Source organism: Amblyomma mixtum, chromosome 3 (assembly GCF_055824585.1).
Source record: "Amblyomma mixtum isolate Tamu chromosome 3, ASM5582458v1, whole genome shotgun sequence".
NCBI lineage: Eukaryota > Metazoa > Arthropoda > Arachnida > Ixodida > Ixodidae > Amblyomma > Amblyomma mixtum.
The window spans coordinates 322570621-322594838 of NC_143014.1; the positions used below are offsets into that span (position 1 = coordinate 322570621).

Sequence of the window (24218 nt, forward strand, 5' to 3'; positions counted from 1 at the left end):
GCCAATGATCTCATTTCTAGGCTGCTGCGGAAGGAACCGAAAGAAAGGCCCACCCTAGAGGAAATGATGTCGAATCCTTGGATTACAAAGAATGTAGAGTGTAGTGCCTTATCGCTGCACCTTTTTAGTGGACTTGTACGTGAGTGCTTGTGTACGAGAGTCCTCCATGGGGTATGCGCTTGGCGAGCAGGTATCTTGCGAAGAGGAGGCAAGGCATTCAAAAGGAACATACTCCGATACAATAATAAAGACAAATCTGTGCTAGGCAAATAAACTTTTGTCTTCGTTCCAATTGTGGACACTCGTGGATGATACATATGGAGAAGTACGTATACGTTTGTAATATGCGTTTGTAATTAATATGTTTGTAATTTTAAACATAATTTGTATTCATGTGGTCACTAAAGTTTTACCAGGATTTATGCAACCATGTTTTGGGAGCGTGCACTGCTATACACTTCGATAATTAAAATGGGCCAAAGGGACAATACACTCGGCGATCTTCTTAGATACATTCTTAAAGAAGAAACAGCAATAGCATATAGGTTGCATGCTGTGCTTTATACATTATTTGTCCAATGTTATTGCGTTCTTGCAGCCAAAACTCTGAACTTCCCTACTGAAAAATCCGGTATGAATTTTAAACCGGAACCGCATACCGGGTTATTGTACAGGATTTGCGATACCGGATTACCGGAATATCCGGTATAAAACAGGACAGTCCTGTATAATACAGGACTCTCCTGTTTTGTACAGGATACTCAGGTAATCCGGTATCGCAAATCCTGTACAATAACCCGGTATGCGGTTCCGGTTTAAAATTCATACCGGCATACAGGACAGTCCTGTATTCTACAGGCTAGGCCCGTATTATACAGGAGGGCCCTGTATCACAGGACAAAGGCAGGAATAAAATGCTTCAAATATATCCCACTTGGACTAAATCTGCCCAAAAACTGGGGCCATAAGAGTACATGCCAAATGCTGCAATATACAGAGCCTCAGAAACTGGTAATCTGCGATTATCAGCGACTCGTATTGCAGTCGATGTGCAATTGTGTTATTTGCTCCCAGCTTTTACCAAGTATTGGTAGCTTGGTGAGTATTATAATGCATCAAAAACTCCAAAAGATGTTTATTTTTTTCGCATGTCTTGAACCAGCTCACTGAGGTAATAATTTAACTCTTTGCGACGATCTACCGGCGCTGGGGTCTCTACAGGGTGCAGGCCAATGAAGTAGTCAAAAGCACCTGCTGAAAAGTAAATATGATTGATAGTACATAATGCCCCCAGCTTATCATTTAATTGGGCACTGACACACAACATAATGCATTGAGCACTGTGACATGCAACTTACGGTCATTATTACTTTATTCATTGCGCAAATGCATAAAATCGCTTCAATTACCTAAATATACTGAGCATTCTTTAGCCAAAACACTACGCACACTAAATATAGTCGAAACGTTGAATCAAGATGCAAGAATATATCTCGTTAGTGTATGTATGCTCTCTGCAAAATTCGATGATATTCATAGGCATATTTATTTAACCATGACATGAACGCCCGCCCTGAACTTGAAAATTTGTATCTTTCAACCACACAGGAACACTGCCTGGTACATAAGAGAAAAAGATATATTTACTGACACCAGCAGTCTAGGGCAAACATCGCGTCCCATGAATTTTAGAACCGCACCTTGTCCATATTTTAGCACCGTGATAAATTATTAGACTTCAACGATTGCTTCGATGCGCAGACACAACGTACAGTACCTTAGAATCTCTCACAGTCAGTATGTCGACGTCGTCGCGGCGAACAGCACGCTCCCACGTAATCCTACGGGAGTCTTTTGGGAACGAAAACACACGCACTTTTGGCCCGTTGTCATAGTTTCTTCTACAGTTGGGCACGCAGCAGCGACCCATTGCTTCAAAAGCAGGTCACGACACGCAAAGATTTAGGTATCACGATAACAAGCAATTTCCTAGCCAGCACTCACGAACGCAACAGCAATAAAACGCAGCAGCGCACGCTGACATGTCCCGCTACACGACTACGGAAGGGTGCAGAACTGGTTGAGGGAAGAAAGGAGACGTCTCAGTGTCGGAGGAATGCGGAGGGGTCAACGGCCAAAGTGGCTGACGTCAGAGCGGGGGGAAAGGAAAGCGCGCAGGCCTTGAGAATTCTCAGACCCAGGAAAAGCAGAGAAGGCAGTGATGAGAGAAAAAAAAAGCTTTAAAAAAAATTGCGAAGAGACGGGTTACTCGTGTAAGGTTTCTACAGGTGGTTTTTGTTTTTTATTTTGTTCTCTCGAGCGCTGTATCTTTTAGCTAGCACGAAGCGTCCGTTGAATTAACCTTTTCTTCGTCGATAGAAATGTTCTGGGCGATTTGTGATTAGTATTTTATTTATTTTATTTTATTTATTTATTACATACTGTTGGCCTCTCTTTGAGGCCGTAACAGGATTGGGTGCACATATGCATGAAAAAGTACACAATAAAAGACTGCAGAGAAGGAACTTTTCACTCTCATCGAAAGAAACATGGTAAATGACACATGGTGACAATGTTAACCGTATTGAAAGTGGTTTGCTACCTTCGACACGAATGCTTCAGGAGTGAGCTGGCTTACAATTTCAGAAGGCAACATATTCCACTCACGGATTACATGCGGGAAGTATGAAAATTTGAATGCATCACTGTGGTATCTATATTCAGATAGATGTTTTTCATGTTTTGTTCTTATGACACGTGTATTAGGCGTAAGCAGGTATCTAGTTTTATCAAGTTTTGTGTCATTATTCAAGAGGAGGAACAAGAACTTAAGCCGCAACAGTCTAGCTCGTGTGTGAATTGTAGGTAGGCCGGCTTTTTGTAAAAGCAGTGAGGGAGAGTCATGGCGACTGTATTTGTTATAAATGAAGCGGACAGCTTTTCGCTGAATACTTTCTAATCTATCAATATATTGTTTAGTGTAGGGCAACCAGGCAATAATACCGTATTCTATAACTGAGCGGACAAGTGAAATATAGGCTAACAGTTTTGTTTCAGGTGAAGCAAGCCGAAGGGAACGTCTTATGGTATAAAGCGCGGAATGTGCCTTTGTGGCAATGTGTGTCACGTGCTTGTTCCATCGTAGATCGGAGCTAATAATCACACCAAGATACTTTAATTGCTCTACTTTTGTAAGGGACTTCTGTTCAATTCCATAAGTGAAGTTTAATGGTTGTTTCTTTCTTGTGACGGTCATGCAGACGGTTTTCTCCAGGTTGAGGGCCATCTGCCAGTTGTCGCACCATTCCGATATGTACAGCAGGGATTTGTTTAGCAGTATTTGGTCGGCAGAGCTATTGATTTCTTTTTACATCACACAATCATCCGCAAACATACGTACTTTTGCATCAATATTCTTGCACAGATCATTAATAAAGAGAAGGAAAAGAATTGGGGCGAGCACTGACCCTTGTGGCACGCCAGATAATACTGCTGCTAAATCCGACTGGCTGTTTTCAAAACAGACAAACTGTCTGTTTTGAATGTCTTCCTGGTGGAGTGAAGGGTGGGGCAGCTCGCGATGGCGCTTGGACAAGTTGCGTTATCAATGGACTATCACTTGATGAAGAAGAAGTGCAAAGAATTCCTGCACGAAAACCAAGAATTTTATTTCTTCACCGATGCGTCGCTACAAACTGCCGCTAGCGAACATTAAGGAAGCTGCTGCAATGAACGCGACAGTAACAAACCTTTTGGAGCCTCTGGCGCAGTCACCGGAGGCTCCCCATGTTTATCAGCTAGTCGTGAAGTTCTGCACTGTGAAACCCAGAGTAATCTGCGCAGGACTTACGAAGACTGCTGGCGGATGTATACTAGCCGTTTGCCCGCACACAGCAGCCCTGGCTTTGTCAGGGTGCTGCACGGGAAGCCAATATGGCGGTTGCGCGCCATTCACCTTCATGCAGCCCCCGCCTTTCATACACAAACTGCATGTTTTGCCACGCTTGGCCCTTTTCTTTTCCTAACCCTTTCAACAAAACCGTGTATGTGTTGATTATCGCACTTATGCGCACGCTTACCCCCCCCCCCCCCTTCCCCTTAAAAATATCTGCTGGCGTACAACAGTCAATCTGCAGACCAAGCACCAAAACCGCAGCACATATCGCTCTGAATACAGGCTGGTATGTCCGGTTTGAGCTCCGTACCGGACTAGTCTGTCCGGTTTGAGCTCCGCACCGGACTGGTCTGTCCGGTTTGAGCTTCGAACCGGGAATGGACTGTCCGGTATGAGCTCCGTACCGGAGCGGTCTGTCCGGTTTGGGATCGATACCGGACCGGTATGAACCGGTATAGCGATCAAACCGGACGGGTCTCGCCGGTATGAGAGTGATACCGGACCGGCATGAAACCGATATGTTCCGGTAAAATCCGGTTTGCCGCGATACCGGATTTTTCAATAGGGTTATGGCATGCATGAGTCATCACCTTGAATTTATGAGTACGTTGCATTAGATTATCATATCGGATTATAGTAATCCAGCCCCTCTAATCCAGTCTGACTCACTAACTAAACTGATTTAAAGGCCAGGTACAGCGTTTTTCTACCTGCTATAATTTTATTGAAACTTTCATGGTCCTTTCTCTGCATTTTTCTAGTTATTGTGCCGAATTTGAGGTAGCCGAATGAATTTTAAAATTGCCACATTTTGTGGCCCCAAAAAGCGAAATTTCGCGGCTATCTTTGCCTGTGTGACGTCGCTGGACGCGGAGCCATGCATAATGGCGTCTCAGAATTTCGAGATGGCTTTTCATCATTCGAGACAAATATTTAGTCGATCTCTCACTTAAAATCGCCATTTCAGGCAATCAACGCGCACACGATATATTTTGCAACAGTATCCGTGATGTCATAGGATGCTCTCTCGTGACGTCATCGTTTGGTCGAACCCCAGTCTAGGTTCCGGCTTTCTCATTTTTGCGTAAGCATTGTATGGCTACGTTTGCGGAGCTTGTCCGCACGATTACGTCCGAACAAATCGGTTTATGCGAAAAAAAATGGTATCGTCGGATAGAGCACCAAAATGTGTTGGACAGGAAATCAGGGAGTTGAGGTGGGTTTAATTAGAGCCAAAAATCTCCAAAAAAATTTGGAGGACGCTTAAGCTTAGTCTTTAAGAGTGGGACGCAACAGCGTGTTGCAGTGCTGCCAGGGAGTCCACGGAACGCCATCGCCCGTTCGGTGCAATGCCCTGCCCTTTGGAAACACCTTCAATCGCAACGAATTTTTGAGGAAAGGAAATGTTGCAGTAATTCTCTGTCATCTCGGTGGGCACACGAACCGCACCGTGAAGGAAGGGGGAAGTGGGAGTGAAAGAAGAAAGAGAAAAAGGTGCCGAAATGAAGAAAATGAAAATTGTATTTGAAGGAAGGAAAGGCTGTCTCACATATCTCGGTGGACACCCGTCAACCGTTTGACTCTTTGAGATGGATGTAACGCCGGACGGACGAGAGAATGAGCTATTAAAGGAAGGCTTTCGCTCGAAATGTACGACAGTTTGATTTGCTCTTAACGTTGTTTTCTCATTTGCCACTGCTCCTGTTTCCCCTGGCTGCCTTTTTTTTCCCACATATTCGTGTTTAGATTTTTTCTCTCTATTTTTGTGTTTAATGTTATTCTAACTTCGTTTTGCATCAATTTCGTGTTCCTTTCGTGTATTTGCCTTGTACCGCGTTCGTTGTACCGATATTATGGTTTTTTACTTCTGCACAATCGTTTTTCGATATGTCCCCCTCACCCAATGATAATTCGGGGCCTGTTAAGTAAAAATAAATAAATAAGAAAATAAATAAATAAATAAATAAATAAATAAATAAAAAGAATGGTACCATCAGATGGAGCATCAAAAAATCTCGTACAGCAAATCGGGTGGTTTAGGTGGCTTAATTAGAGCCAAAAATGCCCAAAAGGAGGGCGGGGCAGGATAAAAAGTGGGGCCAAATTTGAAAACACCGGAAGTGTGGCACCAGGTAACCGGAAGTGTGGGCTTGAAGTCAACGCGTGGAGACAAATTTGAAAACGAAGCGTGGCGCGAAGTTTGAAAAGTTATGCCAACGCATTTCTGCCATGCGGGTGGCGCAGTGAACTCTCTTGTTTTCAAATACATCGTACTTGGTATTTAAAAAAACGGCTTTTTACGCTGGAACGAACGGATGTGTACAGTTATCGAGGAAACATATCGAATATGACCCGTTTGTATAATCCTGCGGGATATCTACACTGAATTTTAAACACAATTTATATTCATGTTTTCAGCATGATGATCTTCTGCCTTATTAAAGTAGATTTATTTACTCTCATTATACTTTCTCTTATCTTAATCAACCATTTTGGATGTTCAAATTTGGCGCCGTGGTTGCTTTGGCGTCCACTTACGATATGCCCATCCAGCCTATCCCACCGTCCAATGGTTTTTGCTGATAATTAATTAATGTCAAAGAAATTTTTTTGTTCGATTAACTGTCACTGATCAAATACATTTTAAACTTTGTTTTGACTCCTTTCCCTATTTTTGGACTATTTTGCGTCCACAGCTGTTTTCCCGTCCACTCTCGACGTCCGCGCTATTTCGATCTTTCTTCCACATTTTTGGCTCTCATTAATTAACTGATCATCCTATCGACGTAATTCATCCTCTTTCGATTACAACCACTCGTTTGATGCTACCTTTTCTGAGAATGTCACAACTGCTGCGGACACGTTTTGGGGACACGTTTTGGGGACACGACCCCACTGACATAGCCTAGAAATGCTTTCGCATTGAAAAACCCGGACATGGCCTTTACTCCGATTTCTCGGGTGGGCCCACTTCCAAAATGTTGGCAGTCCTCAGATTTTCAAATCTGGCGGTGCCTTATATTCAGTCTACTGTTCGGGTGATGTCACAACCGTCTCAATCGCATTAATAGGTAGGGAGTCCTCATACCACTACTGGCGCAAGTGGTGCAGCCTTTATGCGATGCGTCACTGCACGGCAGGTGAGTGCTTCGAACAGATCAACCTGAGGGGCTGGAGATACTCAGGTTACTCTTCCCAAGAACCCGTAAGGCTCATGCAATGCTTCACGTTGAGAATTTCGCAATTTCATTGAATTTATTTAAACTAACTTTTCTTAAGCGTCCCAAGCTGGGCACGCTGCTCAGAATCCGTTATACAGGGAGGGCAGACTAACTTCAGCCAAGAGTGAAAAGATAAAATATTTCAGGTAGGCCAGGGAAACCACTTACATACACCTACCAAACGGCTTGCGCATCATAGGCAATTTTTTGGTTTGGAATTAATTAATTAGCAATAAAGACCGCAAATGTCCTCAGCAAAGTTCTAAAACACCTTCAGAAACCCCCATTCTATTTATTTACGACAAAGAAAGCCTCATGTGTATCGTTTTTCCGAGCTCCAAAGTCCGCGAAACACAAAACAGTCACGTGACAAGCGCGTTCGCGCACCGCGATTGTGGTGCTCTCATTTCAGGCTTGAGTGAACGAAATCAGCTGCTGGTATGGCGCGACGACCCCATTGCTCCGGCAGGCAGATATGTCGACGGTGGTTGCGGCGCAACTTGCACCGTCAAGCTTGCATACTTGCTCGCGCGGCTGGCTACGTATCATTAAATAACTGTATTTAATGATACGATGCTAGAAAGTTTTCACTATTGTGTGAATGAATGGCAAGAATATCAAGTCACCTCGTGGTAATGCTGCAAGGCTCTCGATCACCTGGTATCGTTGATAACATATGCTTGGGAAAGAAAGAGGAAAACTAGATAATTTATTTTGAGAGTGGAATTCTCAGTTCAAAAGCACTGTGCTAGCTACGATGTCCCGCGCACTGCAGCTCAGCAGAATTTGATGACCGGGCGGAGGGCATCAGCGAGTGCTTCTCGGTGCTCTGATGAGGTGGCAGAGTTCACAGAAGGGTTCAGGAGCGTTTCAGTTGCGTCATTTTCTGAGGAGTTGGCAAGGCTGCTGACACCTTCAGTAGCGCAATGCGCAAAATTTTACAGACCTGAACTGAACCAGCACAACACCAAACACCAACAGTGGATGTGGTTCACACCCAACGCATTGGCGCTGTTGCACCAATCGGACGATCTACCCGACCGAATCGGCCCTACGTACTAAGACATTCTCAACTACTATAAGGGGGTACGGATCCGATATCCGCCGCCTCATCGTGATCTAAATCAACAAGAGGCAGTCTACTGGCGAAGACTACAGACAGGAACATTCCCAAACCTGCATATCCTTAGCAAGATTTACCCGACGCCATTCAGTACACTTGCCCGTGGTGTGGTAGCAAACCATCGTTGTACCACATCACGTGGGAATGCAGCAAGAACGATAGCTTTCGTAAAGAACCGCGTGCAGAACAGCGGGAGAGCCGGCTCTCCAGCGGCGATCTGGGTTGCCAACGAGGTCTGATCCAGCGCGCCCAACGAGCAGCAAAGCTCAGCGGAGCCCTGGAATAAGGGCACGGACCCTGTGAGAAGAAGGAAGATGGACCTCTTCTTTCTCGTCTGCTGCTAGCCCAAGACCTTTCTAGAGCAATAAAAGTCTTTCCGATCCTATCCTATCCACCCTCTGCAGTGAGAAGACGCAGTGAAACTGTCGGGTACAATGTCAGCACGACGCCAGTCAGGCCTGAGGTAGCACTTCGTTTCAGAGTCAATGCCAGCAGGCATGCACGATTGAACTGCATGGTAGCAGCTGAGGTAAGACTGCAGTGAGCACAGGAGACTCAACTTGCCCTGTGTCCAACAGCGGCGCCCATAGCCACGCACAAAGTCTACACACATTCCATCTGTGTGGCACCGCGAGGAAGCTTTTGCAAAGCCACATCTGTACCTGTTTCGCTGAAGCGAAAGTCTAGGATGCAGGAAACCGCGGGCATGACGATTAGCGCCCATAGAAGCCATTTCAAACCGACCAACACGTTGCACGGTGAAGATTGCAAACTCTGCAATTTTACCAGCTGGCATTTGCCTATGAAAAGCGCGAAATGAAAGCGGCACTATGCTACTGGAAGGCGCACCACTCCACCATGCCGCTAGTGGGTGAGTGTCCTGCATGGTGCCTGTAGTGCTCTGTGCCGTCTGTGCACCGGGTCATACCAGGCTGAAAAATGTAAAGCGGGTAGACCGCTGAGGCATGATGTTGGTTGAACCAACGAAGCTGACCGGGTTCTCGGTTATCTGCAGCGTAACTTCAGTTGGGCACCTGCTTCTATAAACTGTCCGGCTATTTGCACTCGACGTTTGCCACGCGGTGGGCCACAATGGCACTCCGTACTGCGCTGAAACAAGGTTAACGCAGTTTGCCGGTAGATTAGCATAACCAACTTTAGCGGCAATGTGCGGACAAAAAGTTTCCAATACACAAGTAAAAACGCAGAACAAATGAAATTAAGACAGAATACAAGGAAATAAATGAAACGCGAAGAGGTTGTTTCATGCATTTCTCTATCGTCTCGGCTCACATAATGATATGAAATGAATTGCATTTTCTGAGATTAAGCACGGGAATATATAACGCTCTGCTTGACTTCGCGTCATCATAGTTTAGTTGGTGACGAGCATTCAGTTTGTCGTCTCACAAAATAGTTATCGCTTCTCTGTCCCGAAATTCCTTGAAGGGTCGAGAGAAGTCACCTGTTGTGTTGTCATCCCTACCTCCTCACCACATTTAACTGACAAATCGTGCTAGGTGGCAAAATAATGATTGGCTCAGAGACGTCACGTGAGCTCGCAACGTCGACACAACCTGGCCACCATGGCACATGAACTCATACGTACCGGGTTGTGAGCAGCCTGCCCCCCATGGTACGCGGATATGAAGTTAGTTCTAATAAATTCAATGAAATTCTTAAATTCTCACCGTGAGGCATTGCATGAGCCTTACGGGTTCTGGAGAAGAGCAAGCTGGGTATCTCCAGCCCCACAGGTTGATCTGTTTGAAGCAGTCAGCTGCCGCGCAGTGGCGCATCGCAAAAAAGTTTAGTTTAGTTTAGCTTATGGGGTTTAACGTCCCAAAGCGACTAAGGCTATGAGAGACGCCGTAGTGGATGGAGGGCTCCGGAAATTTCGACCACCTGGGGTTCTTTAACGTGCACTGACATCGCACAGTACATGGGCCTCTAGAATTTCTCCTCCAAAGAAATTCTAGCCGCCGCGGCCGGGATCGAACCCGCGTCTTTTGGGTCAGCAGCCGAGCACCATAGCCGCTGAGCCACCGCGGCGGCATCGCAAAAAAGCCTGCACCACTGCGCCAGTAGTGGTATGGGGACTCTCTAGGTTCTATGAATGCAATTGAGAGGGTTGTGACGTCTTCCGAAGAGTAGCCTAATTATAAGGCAGCGCCAAATTTTAAAATCTGAGGAATCCCAACATCTTGGAAGTAGGTCCACTCGAGAAATTGGAGTAAAGGCCATGTCCGGGTTTTTTTGAATACATGAATACAACTTATGTTTAAGATTCAGAGTATTTGTCCCGAAGTATATTACAAACGCATTAATTTCGATATGCATCCTCGACGACTAGCCTTAGTCGCTTTGGAACTTTGAACTCCACAAACCAAACCACAGTCTCTTTGCTGCGGTGTAAAAAATACAGTTTTTTTAAAATACCAAGTACGAGTATTTAAAAACGAGAAAGATGATGAAACCGAAACAGGTACTGGGTCTCAGCCAAACGATGACGTCACGAGAGAGCATCCTGCGACGTCATGGATAATATAGGAAAATCTGGCGTGTGGGCGTTTATTGCCCAAAGTGGCGAGTTTAAGAGGGATATTGACAATGTCTCGAATTTCGAAAAGCCAGCTCGAAATTCTGAGCAGCAAACACAAAAATTACATCGACGGCTATGCGTCCAGCGAAGCGACGTCACACACGCGAGGTTGCCCACCAAATCTATCCTATTGAGGCCACGAAACGATAAATTTCAAAACTCGTTTTCCCCGCTTATAAATTCGGCACAAAGGGCCAGAAAACTGCGGAGAAAGTACCACAAAAGTTAAAATAAATTCATAGGAGGCACAAAAACACTCTAGCTGCAATTTAACTCAGTTTAGTCAGTGAATTAAGCTGGATTAGAGGGGCTGGTTTAGCATAATTCACTATGATAATCTAATGCAACCTACTAAAAAATTCAAGGTGATGGCTCATGCATGCCATAAGTTTGGAGTTTTGGCTGGAAAAGCAGCATAACATCAGACACTTATTGCATAAAGCATAAAAGGCAACCCACATGCTACCGCATTTTGTTATTTAAGAATGTGGTTGAGAATGTCGCCAAGTGTATTGGCCCGTTGGCCCATTTTAATTATCGGAGTATATAGCAGTGCACGCTTCCAAAACATAATTGCATAAATCGGGCCAAAAGTTTAGTGAATACATGAATAGAAATGATGTTTAAAGTTACAAGCGTATTAATCACAAAGGGTCATTAAAAACGTATAATTATCGCTATGCATCATCGAAGAGTGTCCGCGATTGGAGCGAAGCCCAATCGAAGTTCATGACTCGCACGGACTTGTCTTCAAAGTATATGCTTCTTTTTGTCTTTAAAATACGTTCATTTTGAATGCCTTGTCTCTTCACCACAAAAGTGCTCCCCAGGCGGATACACATGGAGGATTCTCGTAGGCAAGCACTCATGTACAAGTCCACTAGAAAGGTGCAGCTAGGAGATGCTACACTCTACATTCTTTGAGATCCTTGGGTCTTGGCTTGCCCTTTCTCTCGTTTCCTTCTGCAGCAGCCTAGAGATAAGATTCTTGCCATCATCAGAGACATGAGCAGACTGCAGGTCCACACGCCGGATCCTGTCATAAGTAGATTTGCGGAGCTCGATTCAAAAGGAGGCTTTCCGACAAGGAACTCGTAGATTAGAACACCTAGAGCCCAGAGATCCACTTGCTCGTCGTAGACGCTGTTCTCTACCATTTCGGGTGGCAAGTAATCCTGATACCCCACGGGGTTTAACGCCTTGAGGACGGAGCATGGAGGGACCAGCCAAAGTCTGCTCTCTTGAGCACACCGCTGTAACCGATCACGATATTCGGTGGTTTTATGTCACGGTATATGATTTTCTTGCTGTGGCAGTACTGGAATGCCTTGCAAACTTGGTGGATGTATGTAGCGGATTTCTTGTCAAACATATTTGCTTTGGTGGGCTCCATGTATAGCTCTCCTATGGGTGCGTATTGCAGAATAAGATAAACCCTAGTCTCATCGCGGAAGTAGCCATATAGGCTCAGGATATGAGGATGCCCCAGGTGTCACTGAATTTCGGTATCTCTTCGAATGTTGTGCTCAACGTTGTTGGTCTTCAAATGGGACTTGAACATAACCTTCAGTGCAATGACGTATTTGCTTTTCTTCTCTCATGCCAGGTGTACGTTTCCGAACTTTCCTTTGCCTAAGGGTCTCCCAATCTCGAAGTCGTCGAGGCTTCATTACAAGTTCGTTATTTTTATTTGTTGGAGCCGGCATCAGTGCTCTCCGCCCTCTGTATAGCATAAGCAGCCCTTGCATTCTGTGGCTGGTTTTCCTTGTCGATCATTGCAAGGTAAGGAGCTGAAGCCAGGGAAATGAACACATGTCGATGAGAGGCTTCGGACACACGAGACTACTGACGCCTGAGGAGAGTCAGCTAAAAGCGTAATGCACTGCACTCACGGCACCCGGCCGGCTGGCACCAGTTGTGGAGGGCGGTGTACGGGTAGGCCAGGCAGCCGTCGCTCACCCTGTGGTCTGGGAGCACCCTGGACTGCAGCAGAAAGAGCAGCACCGGCAGGTGGCCGAACACCAGGCCCGCCGCGTCGTGCCACACTGCCCCAAGCCGTGAGATGGGCATCTGCATGCCCCGGGCTTCCGCCAGCAGCCGGTGCGAGATGCGCAGCTCCTCGAGGTGAGTCAGGACGCGCTTGCCGGTCGTCTTCTTGTCCTTACCAGAGCAGTCAAGCAGCGGCCCAGAATGTTGTGTAGCAGCGCCACCTCTGGACGATGGGAGCGCGCGATGAAGAGGAAGCGTCACGAGCCGCGTGGAAGAAAGGCTCGGGCTTCGGGTTGTTGTTGTTTAAGTTGCCTCTGAAGCCTTGACACATTCCCATGGTGGGGGACCGGCAAGGGTTTGGGGCAGATCCAAATAGGATAGAAATTCATTCAGGCTAGTGTCAAGCTGCTTATCAATAAAAATTGAGGAATCTAGGAAAACTAACTAAAAATTTAGACATTTTGAGTAGATTGGAATGAAAATTGAAGAAACAAAAAGGGGTTAATCTTGGTTTAGTCGGTTTGTCTATCGTACAGCAACATTAGAGAGTTTTAGCTGAGCGGGTTTACTGTCCTCTCCGCTCGCAGTTCCCAGCGGAGCCACAGCGGAGCGTCGCGCAAGAGTAGAGTTTTAGCGCTGCGTCTTCCCCGTCCGCTCAAGCGAGGCGACTCGTTGCGCCTCCTAGTGGTGGTAACTGGACTTGCCAGAAAGTGGTTATAAGTAAGCTTTTCTGATATATGCGTGAATAAATAAATAATAGCTGTTTACGTTTGCTGTATGCTTTCTGGTAACAACAGAGATTTGGTTTTAGCTGTGAAGCTTTCGTATTACAAAACAAATTTAAATGTATGCCCCTGCGAGAGCCAAGCCAAGAGTACGCAAGTCACCCCTCGCAGCGTGCGCGTGTACGCATTTGTAGCGTTGTCTAGCGTGTGCGTTCATCCTCTACGCGTGCGAGCGTCGATCGTGATCGAGTTACGTTCGCAAGTTATCCGACACCGCCTGCGATCTGTTCGCCATGCCAAAAAGTATCAGGGAAGACCCGCGCTGGCGGCCGCCATGTTGAATGTTTACGTTTGGTTCGGCTAGCGCGAGCCCAGAAGGCTTTGCGCGAGGCCCGCTCGTCGGCCCGCTCCGGACAACGCTTGGCTCGCGCGGGAGCGGGGCGGAGGAGCCGTTCCGCTCGCGCGCTCCCGCCTGAGCGCTTCGCGCATGCGCAGTAGCGCTCCCGCTAGCTCGCTGAGCGGACGAGCTCACAAACCCGCTCAGCTAAAACTCTCTATTGCGTTTATTTAGGGTTTTTATTTTGTTGACACGTGTTGAATTTCCTGGCGCATGCTTACCGACTGAGAAGTGTTTTTCGACCAAGCTTCAGTTGCTGGTGCGCTCTTGTCCTGTCCGTTCTCCCTGTGTTTTGCATGTTTACTGTGCGCCGTTTTTAGATGCATCGCCAGTTAAAATCTCTGGTTCGCAGAAACCACAGTACAGGAGGTTAGGGCTCAGTTGAATCCGGGTCCCTTGAAGCGTCTGGGAACAGTCGTGGCCCAGCGTTCTTTCGGCAAGCGAGCTTCAGACCTCAGAGTAGTCGTTGTCTTCTTTCACCACCCGAAATTGAGCGTGGCTGCCACGCTACGCTACAGATAATATGATATCCGTCTCTGCCCATATACTTGATATTCGAGGCCAATCGGCTGGGTAGCCTGATAATCAGTAAGGTAGGTAGAAGGACTTGAAATCTTGCAATTGTCTTAAAAACTTTTTCCCATAAAGCAACCCAAGGCGGCAACGATTGCGTGAACGGGCAGAGATCGCCGGGACAATTTCGAGAAGTGTGAAACTATGGATTTCATTTCCCAAAAATCGAATTCATTTCAGATTGTGCAAAAGTCGACTGCTGTGTGCTTTAACATTAGAGTGGCGTACAGAGCCTAAGCGATGTTTCTCACCGCCATAAAGTCAGTACGTTTTAGATATCATGCACGCGCGGCCGCGATGTTTCTGCAGTCCCTCAGCCCCTCATGAAACATCCGCACCGCGTTTCGCCATTGCCCTGAAAATGATGGCGTCCATTGGCAGCACAAGAATCTTGTCTACGGCTGTCCTGCCAATATAAGCGTAGCACATGCCACACGCGTAGTAGCAAAAAGATTCGGTTGCTGATAACGTCTTACAGCACGCATCCCGTACCTGTGCCTGCTCCGATCACGGCGGCATAGCCGATAGTGGCATGCTTCACCACTGTGGGCGTGTTGGGGTAGATAATCACCCAGAAAAATCGAAACCGATTCTCTAGCTTAAGGGTTGCGTGGTAATTACCAAATGCGCATTTTCTGACGAAACAACGTCTTCAATAACTATGGAAGCCGTGCATAAAGTGCTAAGAAAAAATAATTAAATTCCCACCACTGCTACCGTGATATCACAGCAACTCCAGTACGGCGGCAGAATGAAAACCACGTGAAAAAAGAAAATCTCCGAAAACGATGGCGCAGAGATGGCAGATTGATGCCTTAGACTTTCTACAAAAACAAATCATATAAGGTAAAATGCTTTTGTTAGGATAAGTCAAGTGTTTGATAAAATCGATATTTTTATGTCTGGAATATTATAGAAAACAGATTTCCGGGCCCCTGTTAAACAACGGGCTGTATAGTGATATCCTGAATCTGCCGGTCTTCTTTTCATAGCTGCGGTATTTTATCGCAATACCATGTATAGGGGTCGGCACATGTGCAAATTAGTTCCTTTCGTTGATGAAATGCGCTGCTTGCCATTCTATCGACCAACACGGATATTCTCTCAGTCAATGCTAGGCACGATATTTAAAAAAAAAGCTGCGTTCAATACCGACACTCGACGCGCTGAGGAATAGAATTGTGACGTAGATATTATATTTAAAAGCGCAATCGATTTCTGATGGACCTACAAGAAAGCGTATCATGGATTCTTCTAAACATTATTGAAGTCACCAATATTAACATTTGTTCGAATACCATTAACTAAGTTAGTACCCTTCGCTGTAAGAACCTGAATACGTAATAATAAACTTGAAGCTGTTTATAATGCTTTGTGTTTGTTGCTACATAATTTAGCCTGTTGCCTCTCCCTTTGCCCGGCGCTACCTGGTACAAACTCCATACACTTTGGAAAGCCTAGAAGCCTGGAACACTAGAAGCTAGAAGCAAAGCAGGAAAAATATAAGGGATGCTAGTGTTTATTGCAGTGAAGGAACCTTGATAATCTGTTATTTTTATGTTACCTTTTCCTAACGGTATTAGAGTGCGCTCAAACCGCTGTTCCGGAAGAGCTCCGCAATGCGGCCGGGCTAAAAGCGAAGAAGATAAAGAGAGCGTCTGTTCAGGAGCTGTTGAGCAAGTTTATGTGCTCAATTTTAGGACGGTGCATTTTTTTAATATTTAGACTAAATCTCTGCCTCGTCGGATCGATGATCCTAGCGATATAGTAACCAAGCATAAGTTTCACTAACGCCTCTTGAGAACGGCTTGTTGAAACGGCTTGCTTCTCCAAACGGCAGGTATGCGTCAGCTATGGCATTTGACGATACCGCCGATGATGACCCCTTTGAACCGTGCGCAGAAGAGTGCGTGAACTTTATCGTGCTCACAAGGTAAACAACACATGTTCTGTATGCTCCTGAGCATTACAGTGGAAGTCTCATTTCTATTGGCAACGACCTCAACCGGAAATGGTGGGGAGGAGGTATTGTTTCTACCACAATGCTGGGCCTGTCTCCTCGTTCCTTCTGTCACAGAGGGCGCAGAAGGAAAATGTATGCTTCGTCTATCTACCATACAACGAACGCAGGGAGACAGCCTTCAGATCGTCTCTTCATAGTTGTACTCCATAGGTTTTTTTAGTGTGCTACCTCTTTTACGAGCGATGCCGGCCGGAAATCTGGCTTACAGCCACCTCGAAATGTGCGACACAGTGTGCTTTGAGGATCGAGCATCATTAAATTATATGATACAGTCAAAATGTATTTTGGAAACCAATACCCCAATGCTTCCATATTTGTCAAGCGATAGGTAATACAGATGAACAAAATTAGCAAAACGATAGTATCGAAGCTACATGTGGCTTGGATACTGCCTATGACTGCGTGTGCGTCATTTCCTCTGGGTACACAATATACTAGCGCCGTTTGTTATGCGCAGCGTTCTCTCGCCGCTGTCTGTTTCCCGCAGCAACTTGGCCATGTTGCTGTCCCGTGTAAAAATGTTCCCAGTTATCGCCGGATGCGTTTAGCTTTTACGAATGGTGTCAGATGTGCCCTGTCAACAGGCTTTTTCGGTAAAGGGTGGTTCGACATGCACTCTTAATTGCTTGTTGGTGTAGCTTTAGTTGCTGTCATTTTAGAATTCCTGTACCCCTTAGTAAAGATAGGCCATGTGTGTAAACATTAGCCCCTCTATTGCCGCCCAGTCTATGCGTATCTTGGTGATTACGAAAAGTTCCCATCTAAATGGAAGCGCATTGAAAATCCTTGTGTTCCGATAGCCCATGCGTGACACATAAGTTATGACGCATAACCACTCCTTCCTTGCCCTGTAATCAGTCTGGCTTTAAAGCGGTTCGCTATACTGAGCTAGAACCAGCAAAGTGCTGTGGTTGATTTTTCGCCCGGCCTATAGCGGCGAAACTGCAACATCTCCTTACCCTAGACTTACCATCGAGTGCCTAAGCATGAATGTTTCGTCAGATCGCCGACCATCCTCTCTCAGCTGGAGTGGGGCTGATCCCTTGCGAAAAGCTATTATCTCATTATCAGGAAGTAAGGAACATGCAGTGATGGGTGAAGGAACCCGCAGTATTCCCTTTTTTCCTCCGAACGCCACGTAGAACTCACCCACCCGGGCTTTTCCGTAAAGGTTGGACTGAGATACTCAGCAAAACCTGAAAATACCACGGCTCAAGTGGAAGATGTAAAAATACCCGGAAAGCTTTGAATTACTAGCAAGTCCTGGGTGTGATTGATTTATTTTCATTTCAAGCAATAGTTACAGAGGAATGACTGCACTAATATCTGAATTCCTAGCGAAAAGGTAGTTGAGATCCATGCAATTAAGTTCCTGTAATAGTGAATCGCAGCTATATCAAATATCATTTAAAAACATACCGATGAATAAGGCTTACGCATTACAGTAGACAATTGAAATATTGCTTTTAAATGACACTCCTATATAGACAGTAAAGGTGTACATTTGAAAACAAACGAAAACAAAGAAATTCAGAACACATTAGAGCGAACCAAGAGAAAAAAAAAACACATCTTTCTGGTTTCTTATGATCTTGCATGGGCCTCTCAGTAGGAATTTGTGGAAAAATGCTGAGTCCGCGAAAGTGGATTCCTAATACCCCTTACCATTCAGCTAATTTAGCATGCTCATTTAAATGATGAGGCACGTGACACTCGTCAATAGCTGCATAGTCAATGGGCGTTTCACGCACCCTGGTTGCAACATGGGCTAGTTAAGGCTGCCACTGCTTAAACCCCAGAAATAAGCATGTACAGTCTTCTTCAAAAATATACAGCGCAAACGGTTTGATTCCAAGCCTTGTAGCGAGGCTCGTTCCCACGTTTGACAGTCCTAAGCTTTATATCGTTGGGGACAAATTCCTCCCGCCTATGTGCGATTAGGGTCCCTGAGTATGGGAGAAGAGGCGCGCTGCTGGGCAATGCTCAACAATCTTCAAGTTTTCAGCACTCTAGGAAAAGTTTTCGATAGATAACGCTGGTCTGGCAAGAAAGATATTTAACGCTGCAATATAGTTAGCATTTATTGGTAGTATTAAGGAGTTGCCATTTATTCGTCCTATTTGATCGAAAAATCATACCAGGTTCGGCGGCGGCTGAAGGATGCATGTCGACTGCGTAGCGGCTTGCCAAGCCTTTTATTCGGTTCAATATGAGGTGTCCGAAATGTTTGTTGATTTGACCTCAAGCTTCGTGTCCTTACCGCATGCACTACCCGATGATATACTGGCTAGACCATGGAAATTGCTCGACGGTTAGCGATTGAAATCCACATCCTATCAAAGATTCAAGCAAGTTGCTAACATGTTCCTGACTAGAACAGAAAACTGGGCAAGTTGGAACGGATTCATGTTAATACAGCGCGATGTGTCTGTGTTTTATCGTTGTGTTTGGTGCGTATATAAGTAACCCTTATAGAAATAAAACTCAGTTGTTAGATTGCGCTCGTGTCGTCTCTTGTTTCTTTCTCTCGTCCTGTGTATTGCGCTGTATTAAGATGTTCCTGACATTGGAATGGAATAGACAAAATGTTTAACTGTAGCTGAGAAGCCCCGTTGTAAATACATGTAGCGCAGGTCGAGAATGTCGCGGCAATTTTAACGCGGCAAGTAAAAGTATGGCAACGAATTTGCCATTTAAGTAACTCTAAAAGGCCGTCTCCAAACAAATGGTTCGGCGTGTCACCGAGGGTGTTTATTAGCTTTAGTCAAATTTCATGTTTTTTTCGACAAGTTGCACTTTGAAGCAAGATAGAGCTACGCTGAATGACCGTGGTATCCACAGTCTCTACTTTTCTGGTATCAACTTCACCAACAATGTACACCTACTGACTGTTCACGTAAAAACCGAAGCACCTGATGCGTTGTGTCTACTGCTAAAATAACTCTAATTAATGAGAACATGCAACAGTAAGCGGTGAATGTTAATGGCTCCACACTGCAAACGTCTATACAAAAATTCAGTACAAAAATACCTATTGTCCGCCATACATTAAACATAATAGCTCGCGCTTGTCCACAAAAAGTGGATAATTATTTCGGTGGAGAAACGTGGGCCACTATTAGGCATCGTCATCACATGCGCACGTTTGTGAAGAATTCCCTCCCCGTGTCCGGACATCTGCTCTTTGAGGCTCTCAGTGCTTGAACCCACGAATGTACATAGAGTACAGTTGAAGACATCTGCACTGATATGCGTACAAAAGTGACGGTCTAAGTGCCCTTTCTGAATCGAAGAATATGGGCACATTTCACATCTGTAAAGTTTTTTGCCTGTGTGCGTACGCTTGTGCCGAACCAAGTTGTCATTTGTAGTCGCTGTATAAGGGCACTTGTCGCACTTGTAGGGTTTTTCACAGGTGTGTGTACGCTTGTGCACAATCAGCGCGTGACTTTTATATGTTGCATAATGGCACTGGTCGCACATGTAGCGTTTTTCCCCAGTGTGTGTACGCTTTTGTCGAAGTAGCTGTCTAAGTGAGGCAGCTGAATAATGGCACTGGTCGCACTTGTGTAGTTTTTCCTCTGTGTGGGAGGAGGTCATATGCCTTAAGTTTGTAGGACACCTCCGACACCGCTGGGCACGGGGAGCATTTAAATTTTTTCTCAGTCGCGTGCAATTCGATGTGTCTCACAACGTCGGGAAAATTCATATAAGTGTACGGGAAGAACATGCACCTGCGCTCCTCTTCTGTTGTCTCAAGGTTATGATACCGAAAAGAATTTTCTTCACTCGTAGCTAGCTCTGGCCCCGAGTCCGCCCAGTTTGTATTCGCCACATTTCCGAGCTCAGAGGTCGCCGTCGATGGTAGAACAGAATTCAGGGGAAGGTGCTCGGGACTGGATACTGCCTCTGAAATCAAAGTTGATAACAAGTGTACGTTAGAGAAAATCGGGCATTTTCGCACCTACTCGTTCGGCAAAGTTCGTGCAATCGTTCAAGAATGCCATACCATTTGGCTCATTGCACTGACAAACTGATGCTAACGAACACAAGGTTCATGTACATGCTGAGAAAATACACCACATTGAAGACTAATTAAACTATCAGAAGAGTTTTCAAGCGAGGACTTTGAACCTCAAGTCGTAGTGTGCGGACGATGTAATTTGTGCTGCCTGGGTTGCAAATGAAGCTCGATAGCACTCTGAAGTGGCCAGTGTTTTTCGCCCGGTTGTGCGTAAAGTAACCACGATAGCGCGGTAGGATCTGATGTTTGCGCAGTCTCTATAGCTTTAGGTTTTTTACATGTGCCCATCACTGCGTTGTCCAGTGAAGGGCATATATGCAGCTAGCTATGAACCGAAAAATGATAGGTGTAACGTTAAGAGATCAGAAGTGGGCGGATTAGGTGAGAGAACAAACGTGGGTCAATGACATCTGTAGTCGAAATCAAGAGGAATAAATGGGCTTGGGCAGGGCATGTAATGCAAATACAAGGCAACCGCTGGTCCTTAAGAGTAACGGAGTTGATTACGAAACAAAGAAAGAGTAGAAGGGGGCTGGAGAAAGTTAGGTGGGCGGATGAGATAAAGAAGTTGACGGGGATACAGTGGCCGCAACTGGCAAAGGACAGGGTTAATTGGGGAGACATGGGAGAGGCCTTTGCCCTACATAGGGCGTAGTCAGGCTGATGATGATGATGGTCATTACAACGCCATCACCCTATTTTCTGGCCACTCTATAAATGTAGACCAGTACACAGGTTGCATCGTTTCGAAGTACATGTTTCGTTTTGTTTGATGAAGCTTACGTCCCGACGCGACTCCAAGTTATGAGGTACGCCGTAGTGACGGTCTACGGACAGGTTCGATCACGTGGGGCTTATTAACGTGAGCTGACATCACGCAGCCCTATGGTCCGTAGCATTCCGCCTCCATCGAAATGCGACTAACACTGCCGTGCTTCAAGTCCCAGCCGACCACTGTAGCTACTGTTCAAACACGGCGGTGCACTTATAAGGAATGCACTTGCACTTTTTATTTATTTTATTTATACAGAATACCCCTAAAGGCCCTCGAGAGGGTATTACATAGGGGGGGGGGGGGGCACAGGCAATTGAAAAGAATAAAAAGAAAACAAAAAACCGCAAATATAATACAAACAACAAAAGCACAAATAAAACACTTTGGATGACATAAGTAAGCAAAAGAATCAAAAGAATGGCAGCGCGGCAAAGAACGAAGATTACTGCAGTATTAAAATTATACAAACAGAACACTAATACAATGAATCTTTTTAGTAACAAACCCTGCAAAAAAGGAAGCTATGAACAAAAAAATAACAATGTATGCGAAGAAGTAAGCAGTCGTTATTGAAGATATAAGTTTAAAATATTTATCAGGATCAGTGGTGGTTGCGATATGTGAAGGCAGAGTGTTCCAGTCAGATATTGTGCGTGGTAAGAATGAATGCGCATAGATAAATATTCTGCACGTGAAACGTCTAACTTTAAAGGGATGATCGCGGCGGTGAAAAATCGAAGGAGGCAAAGAAAAAAAAGTCGTTATGAAGTGATGGATGATGATAAAGTTTATGAAAAAGTGATAGTCGTGCAATTTTACGGCGGAGACATAAATCCTGGAGACCTACGCGTTTCTTTAAGGCTGTGACGCTGGTGTTACGTGAATAATCGGAGTAAATAAAACGAACGGCGCGGTTCTGCAATGATTCAATGTTATTTATTAGGTAAGATTGGTAAGGGTCCCAAATAGCCGAGGCATATTCAATTTTAGGTCGAATTAGAGTGGTATAGGCATGAGCACGGAGGTGAGGAGGAGCATGCTTTAGGTTATGTTTTAAGAGACCTAATGACCGATTAGCAGATGCAAGCATATGGTTAATATGGTGGTTCCATGCTAAGTCTGAATGAAGGTGAAGTTCTAAGTACTTATACGTGGTGACTAGCTCTAGTGAGCTATTATTTAAGGAGTATGCTGTTTGAATTCGAGACATTCGGTTAGTAAAAGACATCAATTTAGTTTTTGAATGATTAAGTTGCATAAGCCAAGTTGAGCACCATGCTGTTACTGAATCCAGGTCAGATTGAAGGGATTGGCAATCGGTGCTAGAATAAATTTTGCGATAAATTACACAATCATCAGCAAAAAGTCTGATATAGGAAGAAATGGAATCCGGTAAATCGTTGATAAAAATTAGGAAAAGTAAGGGGTAAGCACACTTCTTTGTGGGACGCCAGAGTGTACTTGGCTGAAAGACGAATTGTGGTTATTGACAGTTGTAAATTGAGACCTGGAAAAGAGAAAATCTTTAACCCATGCAATGACAAGAGGGTGAATATTAAGCAGTGCTAGTTTCATTAATAACCCGTTGTGAGGTACTCTGTCGAAAGCTTTAGAAAAATCAAGAAATATGGAGTCTACTTGAATGCCAGCATCAATCGATGAATGTATGTCTTGAATGAATCCGGCAAGTTGCGTTTCGCATGAGTAGCCTTTACGGAACCCATGTTGATATTTAAAGATAATGTTATGTTATTCAAGATAGCTAATTACCTGCGAGTGAATTACAAGTTCAAGAAGTTTGCAAACAGTGCTAGTTAATGAAATGGGTCGGTAATTTAGTGGTGAGGAACGATCGGCAGACTTGAAAATTGGCACAACTTTAGCTAGGCGTCAGTCCAGCGGAATCACGCCTGATGATAGAGATCGTGAAAAAAATAGCGGACATAGCAAAAAATAGCACTCTAATTAAACACTTTATAAAATAGGTTGCCACTTTACAAATCAGTATTGTACCTGAGCAGATAAATATGTCTAAGTGCTTTACACGAAACTGAGTGACGTCTGAAATTTGTATGAAATGCGACGAATATACAAAGCACAGCAAAAAAATATTGGCCTTCAAGGCCCCCTCCCCAAAAAATGAATGTGCACACTCACAATGTGAGTAACAGGCCGAAAATACAGTGTACGAGTCAATATATAAACCACAAATTATCACCACTCATGCGAGGTGAAGCAAAGAAGGAAGCCTACACAAAGAATATGCGTGATTTGTGTAAGTTCTAAAATGTGTGTGAAGTTCATTTTGGTGTTAACCAGTGAATGGTATACAAGCTAAAGGGGAAGCATACGGTTTCTGCGTCAACAGGCCAGCTGCCTTTAAAATATTTACACAACATCATCCTGAGAAAAAAGGGCTCTCAAGTTTGCGTTTTGTCCATAACTGCAGGCCTCAGCTTCGTGAACGTGTCCCGATGGACGACGGACGCGCGACTGGTGCGGCTGGCTGAACTTAATTCGGTGGAAGTACATACTCGATTTCTAATTAGTTTTCGCGAAACTACGATATGCCAGAGAAGATATATTTTCCATGACCGCAATTTCTCGTGAGGTTATAAATATTCTTGAGACATTTATATAGAACACTGAAGGCACCGCACAAAAGCAACTCCAGCAGTGCGGATTTCGCAGATAATAATTTGTGCAATATCACATATCATGAAAAGAGTTTCTAAGTTCGATGCTTCTGTAAATATACTACTAAATACTGTGTTGGTCAAATGTTTAGGGGAATCCCCCAAGGTGGAGAAGATTTGTAATAAGGGAGTAATTACTCATTGGCATCCATCCGAGCGCAGCCATATGGCTACA

At 44.9% G+C, this 24218-nt stretch overlaps 1 protein-coding gene and 1 pseudogene across 1 annotated transcript in view; both read right to left on the bottom strand.

Moving 5' to 3' along the window:
• Positions 1–11735: 11735 nt before the first annotated feature.
• Positions 11736–12617, bottom strand: LOC149355769 (aurora kinase A-A pseudogene; annotated as a pseudogene).
• Positions 12618–12707: 90 nt separating this feature from the next.
• LOC149355770 (uncharacterized) overlaps positions 12708–24218 on the bottom strand; it is a 37733-nt gene continuing 26222 nt past the window's right edge. The window contains exon 2 of the mRNA XM_089576184.1: positions 12708–13053. Within this exon, the coding sequence (XP_089432310.1) occupies positions 12708–13053 (346 nt within the window). The remainder of the gene's footprint in view (positions 13054–24218) is intronic.